At 36.4% G+C, this 21,194-nt stretch overlaps 1 protein-coding gene across 3 annotated transcripts; it reads right to left on the reverse strand.

The window, feature by feature from the left end:
* Nucleotides 1-113: 113 nt before the first annotated feature.
* Nucleotides 114-21,128, reverse strand: LOC115797560 (uncharacterized). 3 transcript variants are annotated; one of them, XM_030754159.1, is made up of 16 exons: nt 21,016-21,128; nt 20,718-20,927; nt 20,228-20,300; nt 20,075-20,134; nt 19,773-19,829; nt 19,627-19,692; nt 18,849-18,908; nt 18,721-18,783; nt 18,336-18,395; nt 17,495-17,566; nt 16,525-16,593; nt 2,373-2,425; nt 2,117-2,153; nt 353-432; nt 215-254; nt 114-139 (listed from the first exon to the last, which is right to left on the reverse strand). In XM_030754159.1, the coding sequence occupies exons 3-14, from the start codon at nt 20,297-20,299 to the stop codon at nt 424-426; spliced, it is 678 nt and encodes a 225-aa protein (XP_030610019.1). In that variant the 5' UTR covers nt 20,300; nt 20,718-20,927; nt 21,016-21,128; the 3' UTR covers nt 114-139; nt 215-254; nt 353-423. The 3 variants fall into 3 exon arrangements, with proteins under 3 accessions (XP_030610019.1, XP_030610018.1, XP_030610020.1); XM_030754158.1 differs by having other exon boundaries at nt 2,373-2,428; XM_030754160.1 differs by lacking the exons at nt 114-139; nt 215-254; nt 353-432; nt 2,117-2,153; nt 2,373-2,425 and adding an exon at nt 15,734-16,142.
* Between the last annotated feature and the right edge of the window lie 66 nt (nt 21,129-21,194).

Raw genomic sequence — 21,194 nt, forward strand, 5'->3', positions numbered from 1 at the left:
ACTATTTGCATTAATGAGCAGTTGAATGGGGTGTACCTAATAAGTGTATATTGGATGTGTATAAATAAACTAACTTAAGTAAATTCTACTTACTCTTCGGTTTCATCGTTCTGGTTTGCCTCATTCCACTCATCCCATCCTGACAAAGAAATTACAAGTATACAAGTACAACTTTCAACTGCAATAAAAAAGATCAGCAGTAAATCAAGAATACCTTCGACTGTACTCCACCATGACAAAAGGCCTTCTTCATTCTGAAAATGAACAATATTTTAATTTATTGCTATGTGACTGCATGTACAGGGAATTGAAAATATATAGACATGCACTGCAGAAGATAAGATAAACATACATCTAGAGGGTCCAGGGCTGTTCCTTCACCAGGTACTGGCACTGCGGCCAGTTGCAGTGTTTGAACTTCAACTACCTGGAAGAAGAGGTGACTTGTTGTATACAATGACTGGACAGAACTTTTGGAATTTATAAAGAACCTAAAATCTTGTCTAAGAACGCTGAAAGTTTTCACTTTTCTCTGTTGCCATTTCAACAATGCTCATGAATCCACTAAGATTTAATGTGGTCTACAATTGCCTACAATTAAGCCTTTACAAACACAAGAATTTAACTGTCTGATTTAAGCTGTTACATTTTTCTTTTTTTCTATAGCCCCTTAACTGGCCAGGGCCCGGTGACGGGCCGTTTGTAGTCCCTTTTATATGGCAGGCTAGACCCTCCCATTTTTATTGACACCTCATTCGGCCATCATGTAACTGGCTGCACCAATCACCTGACAAAGCTACGGGTCGCCCTCTGAGGATCACTGGCTCTCGCAAACCCATTTCTTAACATGATTGGCCGAATAGGTGTCAATAAAAATGGGAGGGTCTAGCCTGCCATATAAAATGCACTTCATTCGGCCGGTGGACCAGACGCGGCAGTTAATAGGTTATGAAATGGGTTTTTTCAGAGCCAATAATAACCAGAAGGCGTTATTTAGTTTTTTCAGGTGATTTTTTTTGCTGCCAGTTAAGGGGTTAAACAACTGTGCATTGCCACTTGCTTTTTAGTATAGCTTAATTCATGTGTTTCGATTTACTGTCCAAAACTTGTAATAATGCCAGACTGGCCAGACCTGATAGACTTAATAAACATTATTTATGTAAATTTCCACATAATATATCACGAGCAACAAAAATCTCTAAACTCTATATAAACATTGTAATCGCTTTACATTCATTCCTGTTGGTGAAATGACAACAAAAAAATGTTTTCAACTGTATTTGTGTTGGTATAATTATAATAATGTTGCCAGCAATAGATTAATCCTTAACTTTTTGTTATATGAAAGGTGGAAACTGAATTACGAAATGAACACGATGTACTCAATAGGACTCGAATCAAGATCATTTTAACCAAAAGGTCTTTTTCCTATATACTAATAATAGATTTTTAGCTCATTTATGTTCATCTTTTAATTTTTTCCCCTATGACTATAGTATATTATCTAGTCTTAGTGAATAGAAGCCGTCCCAAATTGAAGGATACCTACAGTACTTACAAGGTGTTTAAAGTTGAATACCTCAACCAGTCCTTTGTCATTGTCTGAATGCCTTTATGTAGTGGTTTGACTACATGATTGTGCAAAACACTGTGTGCCATTAGTTAGTAGGTCAAATATTTAGAAGGCCTTATATTCCTAACCATGCACTGAGTGTCTGCCCCACATCACACACTTTCAGTAGAGTTACCAACTTGCATTCCATACAATGGTATGAGTCACCTTTATATTAGCCTGTTTAAGACAAAATTATTATGAGAAGAATTTTAACAGTTTGATCAAAATATAGCCCACCTAAGTGCCAACTAAGAGATTGCATTGGTAAATAAATACCACATTCACAATGAACATCAGTACGTAAGGCTTTATGACATAATGTACTATGCAAACTTAACTGACTTATTGGGAGGAGCGCTTGCAAACTTATTTGCATGCTCACCTCCAAATTTCAATTAAATTTTAATAATCAATATCATCATTTGTTCATTTTAATTGCTTAACATAAAGGTGGCTTCTAAGTTAGAAAGGTCCTATATACATTAACTAGATTACGAACCTGTGGGGCTTCAGCAACAGAAGATGCATTTGCAGAGTCCTGTAGAGTCAAAAAAACAAACAAAAAAAAAAAAGTAAAAAAGAAACTGCAGGTGGAAATTCAGTACTATGGTGGAAATGTGGAAAAATAGCTATGAAACATATTTCTCAGTAGAAAATTAGTTGGAAAAAAAAGTAGAAAATGGTTGCACTTTTAAAGAACAATGCCATAGGGCACTGGAAAAATACATTTCCAAATATAATAACTGTAATAATGTACCTTTGTTCCTGAACCAACAAACTAGTAGGAAGAATCCTCTTCAGTCTGAAAGTCTTCTGGGAAGAAAAAAACATTTGAACTATTATTCTTGAATCTTTGCAGCCAACCACATGAAAACAGTATCAACACAAAAAGGACCAGTTATCATTCACTATTACCCATTCAGTTTATTCTGAATTCAAACTGACCCAGAACTCTGCATTACATAACCTAGGGACCTCTGTTGGCTCTGGGTTATGAGGCTTTACTAGTTGTCTCCTAAAGGTGTAGGAAAATTCCAGCAAGGGGCCTCTCAGTTTGGGAGCTCATCTTCACTGTTTATCTTTACCAAAAAAGGTATTTATTGGGGGTCTCTGAGTCTCTCCAAAAACTGGTAGAAACCAGTCTAGGTGTGACAACGTGTGTACCAGATGTTAAAGCCTATATAAGGCTGTAAGTTCTTTGTTCAAGGTGCAGAAGATCATTGGCCTTCCTTCTCACCCAGATGTCTTGAGCGTCTCTATTTTGACATTGTCTTTTTATAATAAATCTTATGTTATTCGATAAGACTGTGTTGACCAAGAATTCCTTCAAACACAACATCATGGCATCAAGATCAAGAAACCACAATATCTATCTAATAGACTCCAATTTGTTCACGTCAACGGTGAGTCTTCTTCACACAGTAAGGTTATGCACATATTAAACAAATATGTAGGACTACTTTCTTCATTTGTGCAATATTTCTTGCATTTCTCATTATTTCTAAAATTTTAAACATCCTGTCTCAGAGATGCTTAACAGCTAATTTATACACTGTTTAATTCATTACTATCAGGTTGTGTCACAGCTGCTGCGGCAGGCACTGCAGAGAGGACCTCAATGCAGAACACGAAGGCAAGAGCGATACTTGTACTTCACTTTATTGAATACACTTAAAAGACAAGGCTGCTCCGGGGCCAGCTATATAAAAACTTAAACTCAAAAACTGGAGACTTGAAACTTGAAACTCAAAATTCAAAACACAAAGCACACAGCAGGCGCATCAGAGACGCTACACTGACAAGGAACACAAGACTGTCAAAATAAAACAGAAGTGACCACTGTAACACCACGCAGACTTAACGTCCGGAGAAGACGAGAGGGTGAGCTGGCTTGGGACGCTGAACTATAAGTTGGGCGTTCTTGTGCAGCTATCGGTGAGAAAAGAGGAGTTTCGCAGCCGTGCTGCAACGTGCAACAATCAGGCCTGCAACGTTTGTGATCTAACAGGACACATGATGAGGAGGTGAGGATTGTGATGGTGGGGAAGACTGGAACTGGAAAATGCTACTGGAAACACCATTTTGGGTCGTCAGTGCTTTGAATCCAAGTTCAGTGCAGAGTCTATGACTGTAGACTGTGAAAAAGGCAAAGCTACAGTGGATGGACAGCACGTTGCTGTCATTGACACCCCGGGCCTGTTTGATACCAGATGATGGATTGAACAGTGCTCCGTGAGAGGTGACAGAGTTTGGAAACGGCTGAAGGAGGAATTAAGGGGGGCGAGGAGAAGTAGTCGTCGAGCCCAGCAGCGGCTACCACCAGGCCCCGCAGGAGCTGCCACCGGGCCCCGCATCGGCTACCACTAGGCCCCGCAGCAGCTACCACCAGGCCCCGCAGCAACTACCACCTGGCCCCACAGGAGCTACCACCTGGCCCCGCAGCGATAACACCAGGCCCCGCAGTGGCTACCACCAGGCCCCACAGGAGCTACCACCTGGCCCCGCAGCAGCGACCACCAGGCCCCGCAGCAGCGACCACCAGGCCCCCAGCAGCTAACCATCAGGCCCCGCAGCAGCTACCACCTGGCCCCGCAGCAGCTACCACCTGGCCCCACAGCGGCTACCACCGGGCCCCTCACGAGATACCACCAAGCCCCGCATCGGCTACTACCAGGCCCTGCAGCAGCTGCCCTGTAGCAGGCTTTGTTACCGGGCTCCAGCCATTTTTCACCGCGCTCTGCAAAGGAAGGCTTTGACCGGTTGCCACCTGGAGGCAGCCATCGGCCCTCAGGCTCTGCTACCAGGCTCAAACGGTAAGCCTATTGGCATAGCCATTAAGATGAGCTAGCAGGTTTCATTGTCAGCAATCAAGCTAAACAGGCAGCCATCAGACCTGCAGTCAGGCTTGGATTAGGGATTATCATTATACACAATGCCACCAAAGAGAAATGCTGTTAATGAGGACGAACTGGAAGATATAAAGAAGTCCCTTAACTTCTTGTCGGAAGAAGTTACAAACATCTCAAAGCAACAAAAAATTATTTTGGATTTAATGGGAGAGATAAAAGACCTCAAAAGACAAAATGAAGAAAAGGATAAAAGGATTACTGTTTTGGAAAGTCGAGTTTGTGATTTGGAACAATATCTCAGACTAAATGATGTGATAATTAGTGGATTGGAAACTACTCATCGATCATTTGCAAATGTTACTGCCGCAGATAATCGGGAACCTTTGGAAGCACTGTTCTTTTTCAGCGTTTTTTCTTTGTGTGATTGTATGTGTGTTTATGTGGTGCGAGTGTGTGTGTGTCTGCATAATTCTTAAAATTAGTGCAGGGGTTAGATATAGTGGATTGCAATTGGGTAGTATTTTAATGTGCAACAATTGGTGACGGGGAAGAATTAACTTTGAACTTCACTTAAGTTAATTTGTTTAGATTAGTTATTTCTTCATATTATTGTTGTTGTTTCATTGTCCACCCAAAGCACTTTTTATTCGCTTTCGGTATTGCATATATAGTCATGACTACTGCACCTGTTCTGTACGTGAACGAAATGAATGTACCCTTCACAATATACAATTCTTCATTTTATGGGGTATGATGACTTGATATTTGAATCTAATGAAGTACTTGAACATTGCTTTGAAAAAATAAACTGCAGGAGGGTTACACTTGATAACTTATCAGCATTTAAACACTATCCATTCTCATTGTTACACCTCAATATAAGAAGCCTAGTTAAACACCATGATGAGTTACTCTCCCTATTAGCTAGTCTTGATCATAACTTTAATATTATAGGATGTACTGAAACCTGGGCTAATGAAAGAACATATCTGGACACACTTAACCTAGATGGCTATGCTATGTACAATAGAAATAGAACTGGTAGACAAGGTGGGGGTTTTGCATATATGCCAATATACATGACTCTGTAATAGTTCGAGATGATTTATCCATAGATGATGGATTTTCTGATTCTTTGTTTATCGAGCTGGACATAAAAGACGGGAAAAACATTGTTGGAGTAATTTATCGACCTCCAGATTCAGATCTAAATTTATTTTTAAACAACCTGGCAAAACTTCTTAATAGACTTAATAATTGTAATAAAAATTGTTTTATTCAAGGAGACTTTAACATCAATCTTGCCATAGAAAATAATACAAAAGCAGAGTTTTTGAATTGTCTGTATGCTTCATCCTTCTTCCCTACAATCAATCTATACACCAGGGAAACAGAAACTAGCAAATCCTCTATTGATAATATCATTACAAATATACAAGACACTCGGTTTGACTCCGGTGTTATACTGTCAGATATCACAGATCACTTTCCTATTGTACTTTTTGCTGATTTTGCAAGACAATTAAATGAACCACCTCAAAAGACAAAAACCAAAATATTAGACGAAAAAAAATTAAGCTTGCTTAAAAAACATCTTAAAGCAAAAACATGGGATCATGTTTATCACTGTACTATTCCAGATGACGCCTATAATGCTTTTCTACAAGAGATATCTGACAGTATAAGCCACACCATACCTGAAAAAGTAACCAAAACAGCCTCTGGTAAACAGGAAAAATGGCTTACCAAGGGCATCCTGAAATCTATTAAATTGAAAAACAGGCTCTACAAACTCTTTATTAAGAATCCAACAAATGAAAATAAAGACAAATATCTCAAATATAAAAACAAATTGACTAATTTGATAAGAGTTACTAAGAGAAACCAAATTACACTAGATTTAAAGGCTGCCCATGGTGACCAAAAGCAATGCTGGAAAGTACTAAATACTCAGCCGGGGTAAAAAAACAACTGTCCTTCCTGACACTAAATGCAAACAAGGAGATGAAGACCTTGCCAACAGTTTTAACAACCACTTCAATTCTATAGGACAATCATTATCAAAGATCATAAAGCCACCAGGGGGGGCTGCATATCAACAATACTTGAAAGGGAATTATATTAAATCAATTTTCCTGAAGCCAACTGATGGAGCGGAAGTGCTTAAAACCATATCGGGTATGAAAAGCCTGCCTGTACAGAAGGGGTGGATGGTATTTGCAGTAAAATAAGAAAATGTATTGCGCTTGAAAATTAAGGAACCACTTGCCTATTGTATAAATCTTTCTATAATACATGGTGTTGTGCCTAAAAAAATGAAGACTGCAAAAATCATTCCAATATTTAAAACTGGGGATAAAAATAACATGCAAAATTACCCTCCAATATCTATACTGTCTACTCTCTCCAAAGTATTTGAGAAAATTGTTTATAATAGGCTGTATGGGTACTTGGATAAGCGGACAGCTACTGACTTACTCCATCACAGTATGGCTTCAGGAAAAAGAGTACAACGTGCATGGCAATTCTTGATCTCATTGAGAAAATAAATGATGCTGTCGAAAATGGTGAATGTGGAGTGGGTATTTTCCTTGATTTATCAAAGCATTTGATACTAGAATTTTGAAATTTGTTGGGAAAACTTGAGCATTAATGTGATAGAGGCATTGCACTTAACTGGTTCAGAAGCTACCTATTGAAAGGGAGCACGACGTACAAATACACAGCAGCAAATCACAATTAAAACATTAAATGTGGTGTACCACAAGGATCATATTAGGTCCTCTTCTTTTTATTATTTACTTTAATGACTTATAAATTCATCAGATATACTACACACAAATTAATTTTGCAGATGACACCAACTTATTTTTTCTCATAAAAAATATGCATTATCTCCAAATATAATTAATAAAGAATTAACTAAAGTAGATATCTGCTTAAATGTAATAAATTCATTAAACATTAATAAAACCCACTGTATTATATTCTGTTCCATAAAAAATCGTAAAAATATTGAAAATGTACATATCAAGATTAACGGAAGGATCATTGAAAGAGTTCAACACACAAAATTTCTAGGAATATATATTGATGAATTCTTAAATTTCAAAAAGCATATTGATGAATTGACAACTCGATTATCTAAACAGGTTGGCTTGTTTTATGGACTCCGACATTATCTCCCTCTTGAAGCTCTCATAACGTTGTATCATACCTTATTCGAACCACATTTGAATTACTGCAATATCATATGGTGTAACATGTATCCAAGCTATCTTGATAAACTACTTGCTTTGCAGAAGAAAGTGATACGCGCCATAACATGGTCTGAGTTCAATGCTCCTTCCGATCCCCTTTTTTATAAGCTTAAGCTTCTGAAGCTCACTGAGAGCAACACTTTTCATAATGCATGCATGATATTTAATGTAGTGCACAAACTAAATGAAAGACTTTGCCAGCTTATTCCAATAATCTATCCAACCCACGAACACAATACTAGAAGGAGAAATCAGCTGAAAGGGAAAAAACGCAAACTGAAATGTAACAAGTTTTAGCATCACATGCAAAGGTTTGGAGATCTGGAATGAAATTAACAGTACAACACAAACATCATCTACTCTAAAGATATTTAAGAAACTTTGAAAGATGAACTATTACAACATTATACTTAACAAACAGTAAAACCAGATATAAAAATCAGTATATATTATAAATTTATGTAAATCCATTATCATCTAATTATTATGTCCAATTTAATTTCCTAATAATAACTGGATAGAAAGTATAAGGATGAATTTGTCACCTCGAATACACTGATGTTTCTTTTTTGTGTGCTTTGTGAGTACGGCTGTAAGAAGTATGAAATGTGATAAGGTTTGATAAGTGTATATTATATTCAAACAATAATAATGTGTGATACCAGGTAATGGAATGTGTGTGGAGGATGTGAAATAACAAAAATGTTTTGACTTGATTTTAGTGTGGGGGTATGGATTACTGTATTGTTTTTGTACTGTAATGTAATGTTTTTTGTTTGTTTTTTTGTTCCTGGGGTCCTTGTATAAGCTAAAGCAGCTTCTTGGGAGTTTCCCCTTTTACAAATCTTACAGGCGTGGTGTTGTGCACATGTATCCATCTTAAAGGTTTGTGAATAAAAAACATGAAGTACTGTCCTTAGAACAACAGGTTACAGCCTTTTTTGAAAATAAGGGTATTCATTTAGAAAGTAATGGGATTGAGGCTTGTCACTCTCTCCCAAGAAAAAACAAAAATGAAAAACCTGCAATTATCATTCGCTTTATTAACAGAAAACAAAAGAAACAACTACTCAAACAGGGCCGAAAGTTGAAAGGAACCAACGTTTATGTAAATGAACACCTAATAAAGAAAAATGCTGACATTGCAAGACAGGCAAGGCTATTGAGAAGGCAGAAAAAAATACAGTCGACATGGACGTCCGATTGCAAGGTGTATATAAAACTCAATGGAACTCCAGAGCAGGCCAAAGTCTTGGTCATCAGAGAGATAAATAAATTGGACAAGTACCAATAATTTCTCTCTCTTTTTTGTTTTGACTGTCTTGTTTTGTTTTTTTTTACAGTGAGGATTATTTCACTTTGTTTTGTGTTATTTCTTTTTATTCTTTCTTTTCTTTTTTGACAGTTTGGTATTAGATCTAATAAAATAAGGATGTTAGATAATGATAATGATTTAGATCCTGATCATAATTTTCTAAATAATATGGAAACAAACTGTTGCTACTATAATGAGTTAGATGACACAATTAAAAAGGTTCATGGAATTTCACTTATTCATTTTAATAGCAAGAGTCTATATACAAATTTCCAGAACATAAGATTATTTAGTGCAGTTTAGAAAACCATTTAATATTATTGCAATCTCTGAAACATGTCTTACAGCTGATAAGGTAATGAATACTGAGTTAGATGGATATGAATTAATGTGTATGAATAGAAAGTCCAAAAAAGGGGGTGGTGTGGCTCTGTATGTTCAAAAGAGCCTTAGATATAGGATTGTGGATAGTATGACATTAGCCATTGATGACTTATTGGAGTGCCTTACTATTGAAATAGAGATGGAAAAAATGAAAAACATAGTTGTTAGTTGTGTGTACAGAACACCAGGATCTAATATTGAATTGTTTATTAATATAATGGAGGATCTGTTCTCATTAAAACTGCAAGATTAATTTAATTTGTGGGGATTTTAATATAGATCTGCTAAATCCCAACAAACACAAACGGACGGATGATTTTATTGAGTGCATGTACAGCATGAGTCTTTTTCCAACAATCACAAAGCCAAGCAGAATAACACCTTACAGTGCCACTCTGATTGATAATATCTTTATAAATAATATAGACAGTAATGTAATCAGTGGATTGTTGATGAATGACATTAGTGATCACCTACCTGTTTTTTTAGTATTAGAATGTAGCTATAGGAGAGAAATTGTGAAACAGGAGGTGCTATATAGAAGGGTGAGAACTGAGGAGGCCATATCCGCTTTCAAAATGGATTTACTAAACTATAACTGGAAGAGTGTATATGAAGAAGGTGATGTAAACAAAGCATATGAATTGTTCATACATACTTTTAAAACCTTGTACAATAAACACTGTCCAATACAACAATATTGTCACAAAAACAAGTTCTCAAAATGTCCTTGGATGTATAAAGGCTTACAGAATGCTTGTAAAAAAAAGAATACTCTTTATAGGCAATTTATAAACTGTAGAACGAAACAAAATGAACTAAGGTATAAAACATACAAGAATAGGTTAATCAGTATCATTAGGAAAGCTAAAATTGAGTATTATAATAAGATATTTAATGAAAATAAGGACAATATTAAACAAACATGGAATATATTAAATATTATTAGAAATAAATCAAGCAAAGCTAATTATCCTGATTATTTTAAGAAAATAATATGACAATTACAAATAGGAATGTGGTGGTTAATAGATTTAATGATTTTTTTGTTAAGGTGGGTCCAAGACTGGCCAAGGAAATACAAAATATACCATCAGAGCAGAAAAGTGTAAGTGAGTTTTGTGGACTTAATAATTCACATTCATTATTTTTGAAACCGGTAGAAGATAGGGAGATTACTGAAATGGTAAATAAATGTAAAAATAAACTTTCTACAGACTGTGATGATATTGATATGATGGTAGTAAAAAAGGTAATTGATGGAATTGTGTCCCCTTTAACATATCTGTGTAATTTATCATTCAGAACAGGTACATTCCCTGAGAGAATGAAAATTGCTAAAGTTATTCCTTTACATAAAGCCGGTGATGTTCATGACTTTACTAACTATAGGCCAGTCTCTTTACTTTCACAGTTCTCTAAAATAATGGAGAAATTGTTTGTGGCAAGGCTTGACAATTTTAATGAAAAAAGCAATGTATTAATGGAAAGTCAGTATGGTTTTAGGGCAGCCAGGTCAACAACATTGGCAATGATAGAGTTAGTGGAACATATAACGGAATATATACAAAACAGAAAATATGCAGTGGGGATATTTATTGACTTAAAAAAGGCCTTTGATACTATTGATCATAAATATTAATATATAAAATGGAAAGATATGGAGTGAGAGGGGTAGCAAATAACTGGCTGAAAAGTTATCTTGACAACAGACAGCAATATGTACAAATTGGTCAGTCCAAATCTTTATGTTTGAATATTACATGTGGGGTTCCACAAGGCTCAGTATTGGGTCCCAAATTGTTTATTATGTATATTAATGATATATGTAGAGTGACTAATGTTTTGAATTTTGTTATATTTGCTGATGATACAACTATTTTTTATACTGGGGATGATCTAAAACAGGTTTTGGATGATGTTGGTAAAGAAATTGATAAACTTAAATATTGGTTTGACAGAAATAAATTATCTTTAAATTTAACTAAGACAAAATTTATGTTGTTTGGAAATAAAGAAATTAATACTATGGTAAAGTTAGAAATTAATAATGTAAGGATTGAGCAAGTTTTTCAACATAAGTTTCTAGGAGTAATATTGGACCACAAATTATGTTGGAAACCCCATATCAAACATGTGTGTAATAAGATGGCAAAAATTATAGGGATATTAGGGAAAAATAGGCATATCTTGAATATTAAAACTTTGCACACTCTATACTGTACAATGTTACTACCATATTTAGAGTATTGTGTTGAAGTGTGGGGTAACACATATAAGAGTTCTCTACAAAAAATATGTATTATGCAAAAAAGAGCACTGAGAATGATATATAATGTTGGGTATCGGGAACACACAAATCCACTATTCTTTAAATCAAAACTTATGAAATTTATGGATTTAGTAAAATTTAAAACTGCTCAGATGATGTTTAAAGCAAAAAACAGTATGCTTCCAAAGAATATTCAAAATTTCTTTAAAAACAGAGAAGGAAGGTTTGATTTAAGAGGGAAATGTAACTTTGTTCAACCATGTGTTCGCTCAAATCTTAAAAGTATGTGTGTATCAGTTTGTGGAGTGCGTTTGTGGAATGGTTTAGATGATGAAATTAAGTTAAGTACAACTATTGCACAATTCAAGAAAAAATATAAGGAGCATATAAATAATGTGTATAAATACGAATGAGATGTTTTGTTATTTTGTTATTATTGGATTGTAGCTTCATGTACATTAAAATGATCTATAGAAGATTGGGTAGATTGTATCACAGGGCACTTTGGCATGGGTAGGTGTGTGTAGCCATGCATGCTGGTGTTAGCGTATGCATGTTTGGTTAATATTATAATCCAGTTTAATTATGAATTTGTAAAAGGCAATGGGGACAGGACTAGATAAGCTATTGCTTCTTCCTGCTCCCTTTTCGAACACCTTGAGACTGTTATAAAAATACATTGCTGGTCATTTTATTTATTTATTTATTGATGTTTGATTTGCATTTGTTATATAGGTGAATATATGTATATATGCATATATAGATATATGTATGTTTTATTTTCCTACACGTTTATTTATTTTCGTTGTTGTTTTCTTTTTATTTTATTTTGATTGTTCGAAATAAATTGAATAAAAAAATAAATAAAAAAAAACACATGGAAACCTGATACAGAGGGAATCTAAACATATGACTAAACAGACACCTACTTGAACACAGGCTGACACACGGGGAAGGCAGACACAAGACAAGGGAGGGACACTAAGGGAAAACCACAGGGAGAACTAAACTCTAGGGCTAAGGGGGAGGGAACTAAACATCACACAAGGAAACAACAGAAAGGGAACTAAACACACAAGGGCCAAGACACAGGGATAAACAGACAAAGGAGCAAAAAGACACTGGAAGAACAGAACATCAAATCAAAAACAACAAAATATAAATAACTAAAACCAAGGAAGAAACAAAAACAACAACAACCCGAGAAACTAAAGTGCAAGGAAACTAAAATACAGCCAGAAATATACAACAAAACAGAACATCACTAAAAGAACTCAGAACACTGGGCCACAGGCCCAGGACCATGACAGGTTGTCCTAAAAGCTCCCTGAAAAGTCTTCAGCTGATCTAAAATGCTGCAGCTAGAGTACTGTAAGTACTGTAAGTAGTAAGCCTAATTTGGGAGACAGACACCCTCTCTATTTTTAATTTTTAAGATTAGGATTAAAACTTTCCTTTATGATAAAGCTTATAGTTAGAGCTGGATCAGGTGACCTTGAACCCTCCCTTAATTACACTGTAACAGGCCTAGGCTGCTGTGGAGTTCCCATGACGCACTATTTATTTTGCACTCACCTCTTTTCAGTATTTGTTCATACACCACTCTGCATTTAATCATTAGCTATTGTTAAACTGAAAACTGGAGTGTTTACTGAACCTTCTGACAAATTAAAAGAATAAATAATATTCAATTTTCATCTATGAGTTTTCATTTGAATCATTTTGCTACATGACTTTTGCTGCATTTTTTTCAGGAAAAAAACAAAACATTAATGATGTAGACATCTCAAAAACTCACAAAAAACTAAAAAACTCGGCACCTCCTGGGTTAGACACTGATTGACACATTGATGAAAAAGTATCCACTGCGTGTGGGAGAAACGCTTCAAAGGAAGAATTCTAATCACTTCTGCAAGACGCCCACTGCCTCAGGCAGGTCAGCTGCTCTGCATTTTTCTGGCTTGACAACATGCTAACAGTAATCAGTGATGTTTCGTGAAGAACAAGTTTTGGAAATGACCAAATACTTTATGAATGCAGTAGTTCAGACAAAACTATCATTACGAGAAATCTAATTTGATCAACAAAGCTACTTCTTTGTAAAAATGACGTAATACAAAAAGTAACAATGTAAAAACATTAAATATTGTAAATATTTAAAAATTATATTGGATGTAACTCAACTACTAAGCAAAATGCAATTAAGCTACAACTTAAATTTTATTTAATCACAACTTTCGAACATTGTATTTAAGTATTAAAAAAATCCTTTTGTACAGCAGTGAAATGAGAAATAATCAGTGGCTTGGAGGGTTGCGTTCATTTTAAAGACAAGTTGATGTGTTTACTGCCTTACATTTCTCTCTATTGTGCTGTCATCCAAGCTTTCAGAGCTGCTTGACTTTCCTGTTTCAAGTTAAATTACTCAACCGGTGGCAGAAAAGGTGGAATGACGTCTTCAAAACAAAAAGCTAACAACCCTGAAAAAGCCCTTAACATTATCTTTTAACCACCAAGTATTCAAGTACCATTTAAATTGCCATGTCTGCCTCAATGTATTTAGTATTTAAACACAGCAGTCTCTAAACTGTCCCGTTCTGAATGTCTTCATGTAGTGGTTAGACTACATGATTGTGCAATTAGGCTGGAGAGTACTGTATTGTGATACTGAGAAATGTTTATATAGAAAAGTCTGTATTCTGTTGATTTACTACCCCCTTGTGGCCGGATTTGAGTTTGGTTTCGTTTTTGTCAGAAAGTCAGTCGAGCATGGACTCTCACAGCACGGCAGAGAGACAGTGTTTTCAGCGTTTTTAAGCCTTAGAGTATCTTTGTCCGTAAGTTAACTAAATGTTATTGTATCTGAACATTGTTTTGATGAGAAATAACCGAGCTGTTATATTGCCATTCATAATGTTTCTGTGTTAGCCATAAATGAGCTAAATGTGTTTCTAGCTGTCTTAACAGCTATACATGCAAGCTAATGCTAATAAGAGATACTTTGGCTAACAGACAATCGGCTAACAGACTTCTGTAGCCGATTGTGTGATCAGAAATGGGTCGACAAGGTTCACACATTCTTTCTTTAATTCGTGTGTTTATTTAAAAGGGAAAATATGCATGTAAAGTGTGCAAAATGTTGATGCATATCTTTTTTATATTTATTTTTTCAGTTTTACATAAAAGATGAAAACGTCATCAACGCCTGAAGTCTTTTTTGTCAGCTATCTGTCTAGCATGGTCCAGAACGCTTGTGCGAGGACAGAATAAGTACTCTCACTGTTTCAAATACAGACCCATTCCAAAAAATTAGAATATCATAGAAAAGTTGATTCATTTCCATAATTCCATTCAAAAAGTTAAACTTTCATAGATTATAGATTCAGGGCCCACAATTTAAACAATTTCAAGTATTTATTTGTTTATTTTTACATAATTTGGGCTTTCAGCTCATAAAACCCTAAAAACAGGATGCTCATGGCATGTTCTGTGTTCAGGACTTTGCGGCGCAGCATTTCCTGCTGTGTGACAGTGATGCACTGTCAGCTCACCTGTGCAGGTTTCCCTCTGCATGTTTTCCCACATCTGTCCACCCAATCTGCTCTTTTCCCTGCACAATGTGGGCGGGAAAAAGCGACAGATAGTTTACCTCCAATGTCAGCGATCCTTTGCCTCCCACCTGTTTGGAAAATCCCTGTTTTACACTTTTCATTTGGGCTATTTTTGTTGGTCAGACTAGCTTAAATGTCACTGTAAAAAGTGCTGACCGCTGTTTTTATCCTCTGATCACTGATCACTGTGTCATTGCCAACACGGAAAAAGGGTTAGCGCACAGGTCATGGCCTTTGGGTAGCTGTTGCAGTGCATTGTGGGATTTGTAGTGTAAGTGGTGGAGTGCTATTTACCCATGATCTATTAATAACAACTATATAAAAACATATAAAATTATACAGCTTTTTCATTTATGTAATTTAATTTATATAGTTTAAATGTCAATATAACACATTTGAAAGGAAAACTGAATGCATTGTCCAGCGATAACTGTCGATTAAAACTTGTTGGAAAACCACTACAAATCTTGCACTTCAGCAAATTCTGAGAGATAAAGTCCCAGTTGCCAAAGTGAGAATGATTTTTTTGTCAACTAAAACTGACTAAAACTAAGAAGCTTTCCCGTCCAAAAGGCTAAGACTAATACTAAAATTCAAATGGTTGCCAAAAACAACAATGGCTGAAGCAGTATTTACTAAAATGATTAGCATTTTTACCATAAGTAGTGGATAATTTTTCGATCTTCCTGTAAGCATTCTTCTCGTTAGCTGTGGATACTTTTTCGATCTTCCTGTAAGCATTCTTCTCGTTAGCTGTGGATACTTTTTCGATCTTCCTGTAAGAATTCTTCTCGTTAGCTGTGGATACTTTTTCGATCTTCCTGTAAGCATTCTTCCTGTAAACAGTGGATCATTATATATCATGACGTCAACAGCGTCAGACCCTGTAATACCAAATGTGTCATATTTCAGTTTTTATGAGTTTATGTTTTTGCATCTATGGTGTGAATTTGAACATCATAAGTGAGCTCATTCTCAAGTTATTGCATTTGTAAGATTTTCAGAAAACATGATCTCTGACCTTTAGCTTGAGGTCAAGGTCACCAAGATTCAAACTCATCTGAGATGAAGGCTATGACAAGGCTATAACAATAGCTCGCCTTTTTCTTCCAAACAGCGGAGCTATAAATCCTTTTGTACAGCAGTGAAATGAGAAATAAACAGTGGTTTGGAGAGCTGGGATCATTTAAAGACAAGCTGATGTGTTTAATGCCTTACATGTCTCTCTATTGTGCTGTCATCCAAGCTTTCAGAGCTGGCAGGGTTGTCAGTATCGCCCTGGTTTTCCTGTTAATTGTTGGCAGAGAAACAGAAGTTAGAACAACCAACAAGGAGGCCACACAACCAAGTACATTTTCATTGCACTAGTAACTGTCAAAGGTGTGGAAAACCCTTGAACAAAAGAAATGCTCAAGTAAATATCTGGCCTTTACTACCATCTACCTGACACGCCTGTCTGACGATCATAATCTTGAATCTGTATCACAACAAAAGAGTGGCAAAAATATTCATATTCAGGGCATACTTCAGAATGAAATGTGTCCAGTGGAGACTACAGCTGGGTCAGAGGAAAAAAGTCTAAAATAGACATCAGCATGATGCCTGTCTCTATGACTTGAAGGGATTTGCTTTCTGAAACATCCCTTTGGACCTTACAGGGCTCTCAAAGAAAAGGAAAAAAAAAAGAAAGAAAAGGGTAACAGAGGATTTCAGTGATGCAAGCATGAATTATACAGTTGTAAACAATCAGTGTAGGAAACATTCGGGAAGTAGATCAAAAATAGAAAAAAGTTGGTCTGGAAAAAGGAGGAGACTGAATTCCTTTTGCTTTGGCAACATCTTGTGGTAGTGGAAAGAATAACACTAACAATGTCCTATATAGATAGTCTTTCAGAATAGTTTCTCTCCTCCACATTACATAGCTGATTACGTAAAATACTAAGTAAAGTTTATAAGTAAGTGTTTATATTCAACAATCGTATTATCTAATATCATTATTAAAAATGACACTTTTCGCTTTGAGGATCTGAATGGTTTGACTTTCTGAATCACTCCTGTGATCATTCCAGGATTCTAATGAAAAAAAGAAAAAAAAAGGTACCAAAAAAATAAAACAAAGCCCAGTAACAGTACATGCCATAAATGAGCACAGATTGATGCAGCAATTATATAAGTATATGCATTATACTTGTTTATCCTGAAGCTCCGTTCCAATCTCTTGTGGATGTGCACAATCATCTGGATGATCATTCTTTGGCATCTAAGTTCAAAGGATATTGGTGGAAGAGTCAAGTTCAAAATCTTCATAAGTATACAGACAACAATGTAGGCAGACATGAAGCACAAGCAGAAAAAAGGTGTGCAGCAAATGTTTCCAAGTGAGTAACTAAAATGCGGGCGTTGCTGGAGTAAGTGCCCTAACGGTTAAGATGGATTCTTAGTTTAGATTATTAGTTTAGTTAAGTTTTACATAGGGGCACGCATGCTACATGAAACAGACAGCACAAACTTCCATAAATTCTGGGCAGTCCCAATAGCCAATGGGAGATATCTTTACAAAGTACAATCAAAGCTCAAACTGATAACGGCAGCATATTTCCACTACTTTTCGCTGACCTTTAATTTTTTTTTCTATTCCTTTTTGTTTCCACATAAAAGTGAAATTGATTTGTAGCTTCAACTGACCACGAAGGGTGACATTAGGCTAGTCCTCATTTCCTGATTGTCTGTGGAGTCTGGAGAGACTCTGTATGTAAACTTTGTATGTAAACTTTGCAACTGGTCTAAAGACCCCAATCTAAACTACTTCCAAACTTAACATTAAAATAGCATTAAAAAACAAACAAACAGTGCGGCCTTGTAAAGAACAATTCAGCAGACCAAACTGCTAAACTTCATTGGCATCTGACAAAGACACGCTTTTCAGTGGTTTTCAAAAAGATTCTGATCTTCAAAAGTATTTCATATAAAGATTAGTTCTCTTGAAAGACTGCATGCTGAAAATGGATATTAAATTTACATTTACACACCTGTGCAGAGGACTTGAAGGGGTTGACTTTCTGCATCATTCCTTTCAACATGCCAGGGTTCTGAAACAATGTCAATCCAACTTTTTTTTTATCTTCTTTCTTAAACTTATTCAGCAGTTATTGTGTGTAGAGACAATAACATGACTCTGAAAATACTGTGACATTTGAACCCATTCTGACTTCATTCCCCTGTGAAAACATGAATGGCTTTACAGCAGAATGAGCTCCCATTTTAGGAAATACAGTTACAGAAATGTGTATGGGTGTATAGCCTCACTTGTAATGCAAAAGTTTGTGCTTCTGATTTGAAAGTGCCTTTGCCTGAGTGGAACTGTAATAAGAGATTTTTTTTTTTTAACATCTGATTTCTGACACTTTTTCCCACCTGAGTATGGTCTTCTTTTCCCTGCTCCAGAGACTGGCATCCAGAGGATGGCTCTTTGGGTACCTGAGTGAGAAATCCAGCTGACTGTCACAATTACTGCAGTAACATGCAGGCAAAGCTGTGGTTACCTGTGAGGCAGACTTGAATGGGTTGACCTTCTGCATGACCCATTTCAGCATACCAGGGTTCTGAAATATGAGTTTCGAAATAGAAAAAAAACAAAAAAATCATTCCCGTTCACTGACCTTGACTGAAGGAATGCACGTCTAATATGCTAACCAAAGGCAGCTAATCACCTTGATTCCACCTTGATTATTGAAAAAAAGAAAAAGCTCCACTGAGGCTGAGCTTTCAAAACACAAATTGCTTCAACTATGCTGTTGGCTCAGAATCTGACAGGTTTAAACTGAATTGATGAGAAAATTCATTCAAAATGAAATAAAAAAAAAAAAATCTGGTTTGAACTGAAATATTTTTATAAGAGTGGGAGAAGCTTGCATCAATTGATGTCAGGAACTACACAAGTGACTTTGCATAAATGTACAATTTGTTTAATTCTTGCCCGTTGTGTACTTACTTTTTCAACAGAAGACTATTACATGTTTTTGTGTAATTATTATCACACATGCTAATAGTCCCTGTGTTTGTGTTCAAGCAATACCATCCTTTTCTCTCTCAAGAGATGATTAATTATTTGCTTGAACAACTATGTCAGAAAAGGCAACAGTGTCTCCATCGGATATTCTTACTCTTTCAGCTGGTTTCCCAGTCATGGATTAAGTATGGTCCTAGACTAAAAGGAAAAAGTCAATGAAGACCACGATAGGAAAAAGTATTTAGTCCAGGATTAGACATAATCCCTGTATGGAAAACTGGGCCTTTATGATCAAGTGTTTTTGATCTGACCTGTGCAGAGTCTGCTGCATGTTCCACTGATTCTGCGGAGGCAGCTTTACTGACCGTGGACGAGGCCTGCACGGAAAATTAGTTATGTCATTTAACATGAAGTTAAAAAGAAGCTCTCGTGTGACAGGCTGTCTGTGCATTTTTACCTGAGAGGTGGACTTGAAGGGATTAACCTTCTGCATAACTCCCATCACCCCCATCATCTGTCGTTTATGCAAAACAACACATTTATTATGACAAATGCATTATTCTAATCAATTTGCTGATGAGCCATGGTTGGAATTAGCATGTGTGTAAAGTAAAAACACAAATGTTACTGTATATACACAGACATGTGACTTATTCTCTTCTTTGTCTTTGGGTTAAGTTCATTTGTGTCCTCAGTGTGAACAATGTGAACACTGACTTGTATGAATGACTGTTTTTATGTGTAAGTTTTAAAACTCACCTTTGAGCCATCTCCAGGCTCCTGTCTGTTCTGGTTGTGCCTGCTGGGATTGTCTAGCTCCTGATAATAAAGAAAAGAAACTGGGTGAATGGCAGGGACACATGTAGCCTAAAAAAAAGGCAAAATTACCCCACTATATCACACTTTCCATACCTCCTTAGTGGTTTTAGGTGGGACCACTGGAGCAGGGGCTGCTGAGCCCTTGTCTCGCTGGAATATGCTCATTCTGAAAGACAATGTGTTTAGGAGGTGGTTTTTTACTGTGTTAAAGCAGTTGATACATGATAGACCTAAACAACTTTTTTTTTTACCTGCACATTGGGCAATTTATGGCGCTATTCCTACGTTATAAATCAACACCTGAACTAGAAAAGTTCATAATAGAAAAAAAAAAAAAAAAACTTGGCTGACACCTGAAAATGCGTGTGGGGTACTTAGCGGAAACAACTTCTAAAGTCGTTTTCTACAATAAAGCTAATAATAAAGTGAAAGCCAGTATACATTATTTTAAGTGTTAGGGTTTTAAACGCAGCTCTGCGTGTGACGCGCTCACAAAACAAGTGTCGGCATTTTGTCCGCTGGACATTTTGTTCTAAGGAATGTTTTTGACAACACAAACAACTAACTGAACACGTTTTCCTACCTCGGTGTGGAGCCAGGAAAACTAGCACGCGCGTGCTAGCGCAACAAAGAGAGAGAGAAACAGAAACACACTTCGTCGTCACACGGTAGAGGCGTCAAACTGGCTTAGCAAACAGTGACGCGGAGTTGGAGTTGGGTTGCTGACTGTCACGCGGCGTTTCAGGACGGAGAACAATCGCTACGGGACGTCAGCGACTCGCTGGTCCACACCCTGAAAGATGCCAGGAGTCAGAAGTGACAGTAAACATACCTGTGGCACCACCAGTTACCTATAAGGGGTGTAGCTTTGTTTTCTTTACATTTTTTTTCCTTCCCCGGGGCTTATTTTGAATGTGCGCCAAGAAATGACTGGAAATCAAACGTCAATGGGCGCAGCCAAGGGCGTAGGAAGGAGTTTACTATTGGGGGGAGGGGCACATATCGGAAACCTGACAGATCTGTAAATACTTGGAGCAAAGCATAAAAAAATGCTATTTAA

The sequence above is a fragment of the Archocentrus centrarchus genome, chromosome 18 (genome assembly GCF_007364275.1).
Source record: "Archocentrus centrarchus isolate MPI-CPG fArcCen1 chromosome 18, fArcCen1, whole genome shotgun sequence".
NCBI classification, from domain to species: Eukaryota; Metazoa; Chordata; class Actinopteri; order Cichliformes; family Cichlidae; genus Archocentrus; species Archocentrus centrarchus.

Coding starts and splice junctions, on each gene's coding strand:
- LOC115797560 (XM_030754158.1), bottom strand. CDS start 20,299: ATGAGCATATTCCAGCGAGACAAGGGCTCAGCAGCCCCTGCTCCAGTG. Junction 19,693..19,772: donor CCTTCAAGTCCACCTCTCAG/GTAAAAATGCAC, acceptor TTTTCCGTGCAG/GCCTCGTCCACGGTCAGTAA. Junction 18,784..18,848: donor CATTCAAGTCTGCCTCACAG/GTAACCACAGCT, acceptor TTTCTCACTCAG/GTACCCAAAGAGCCATCCTC.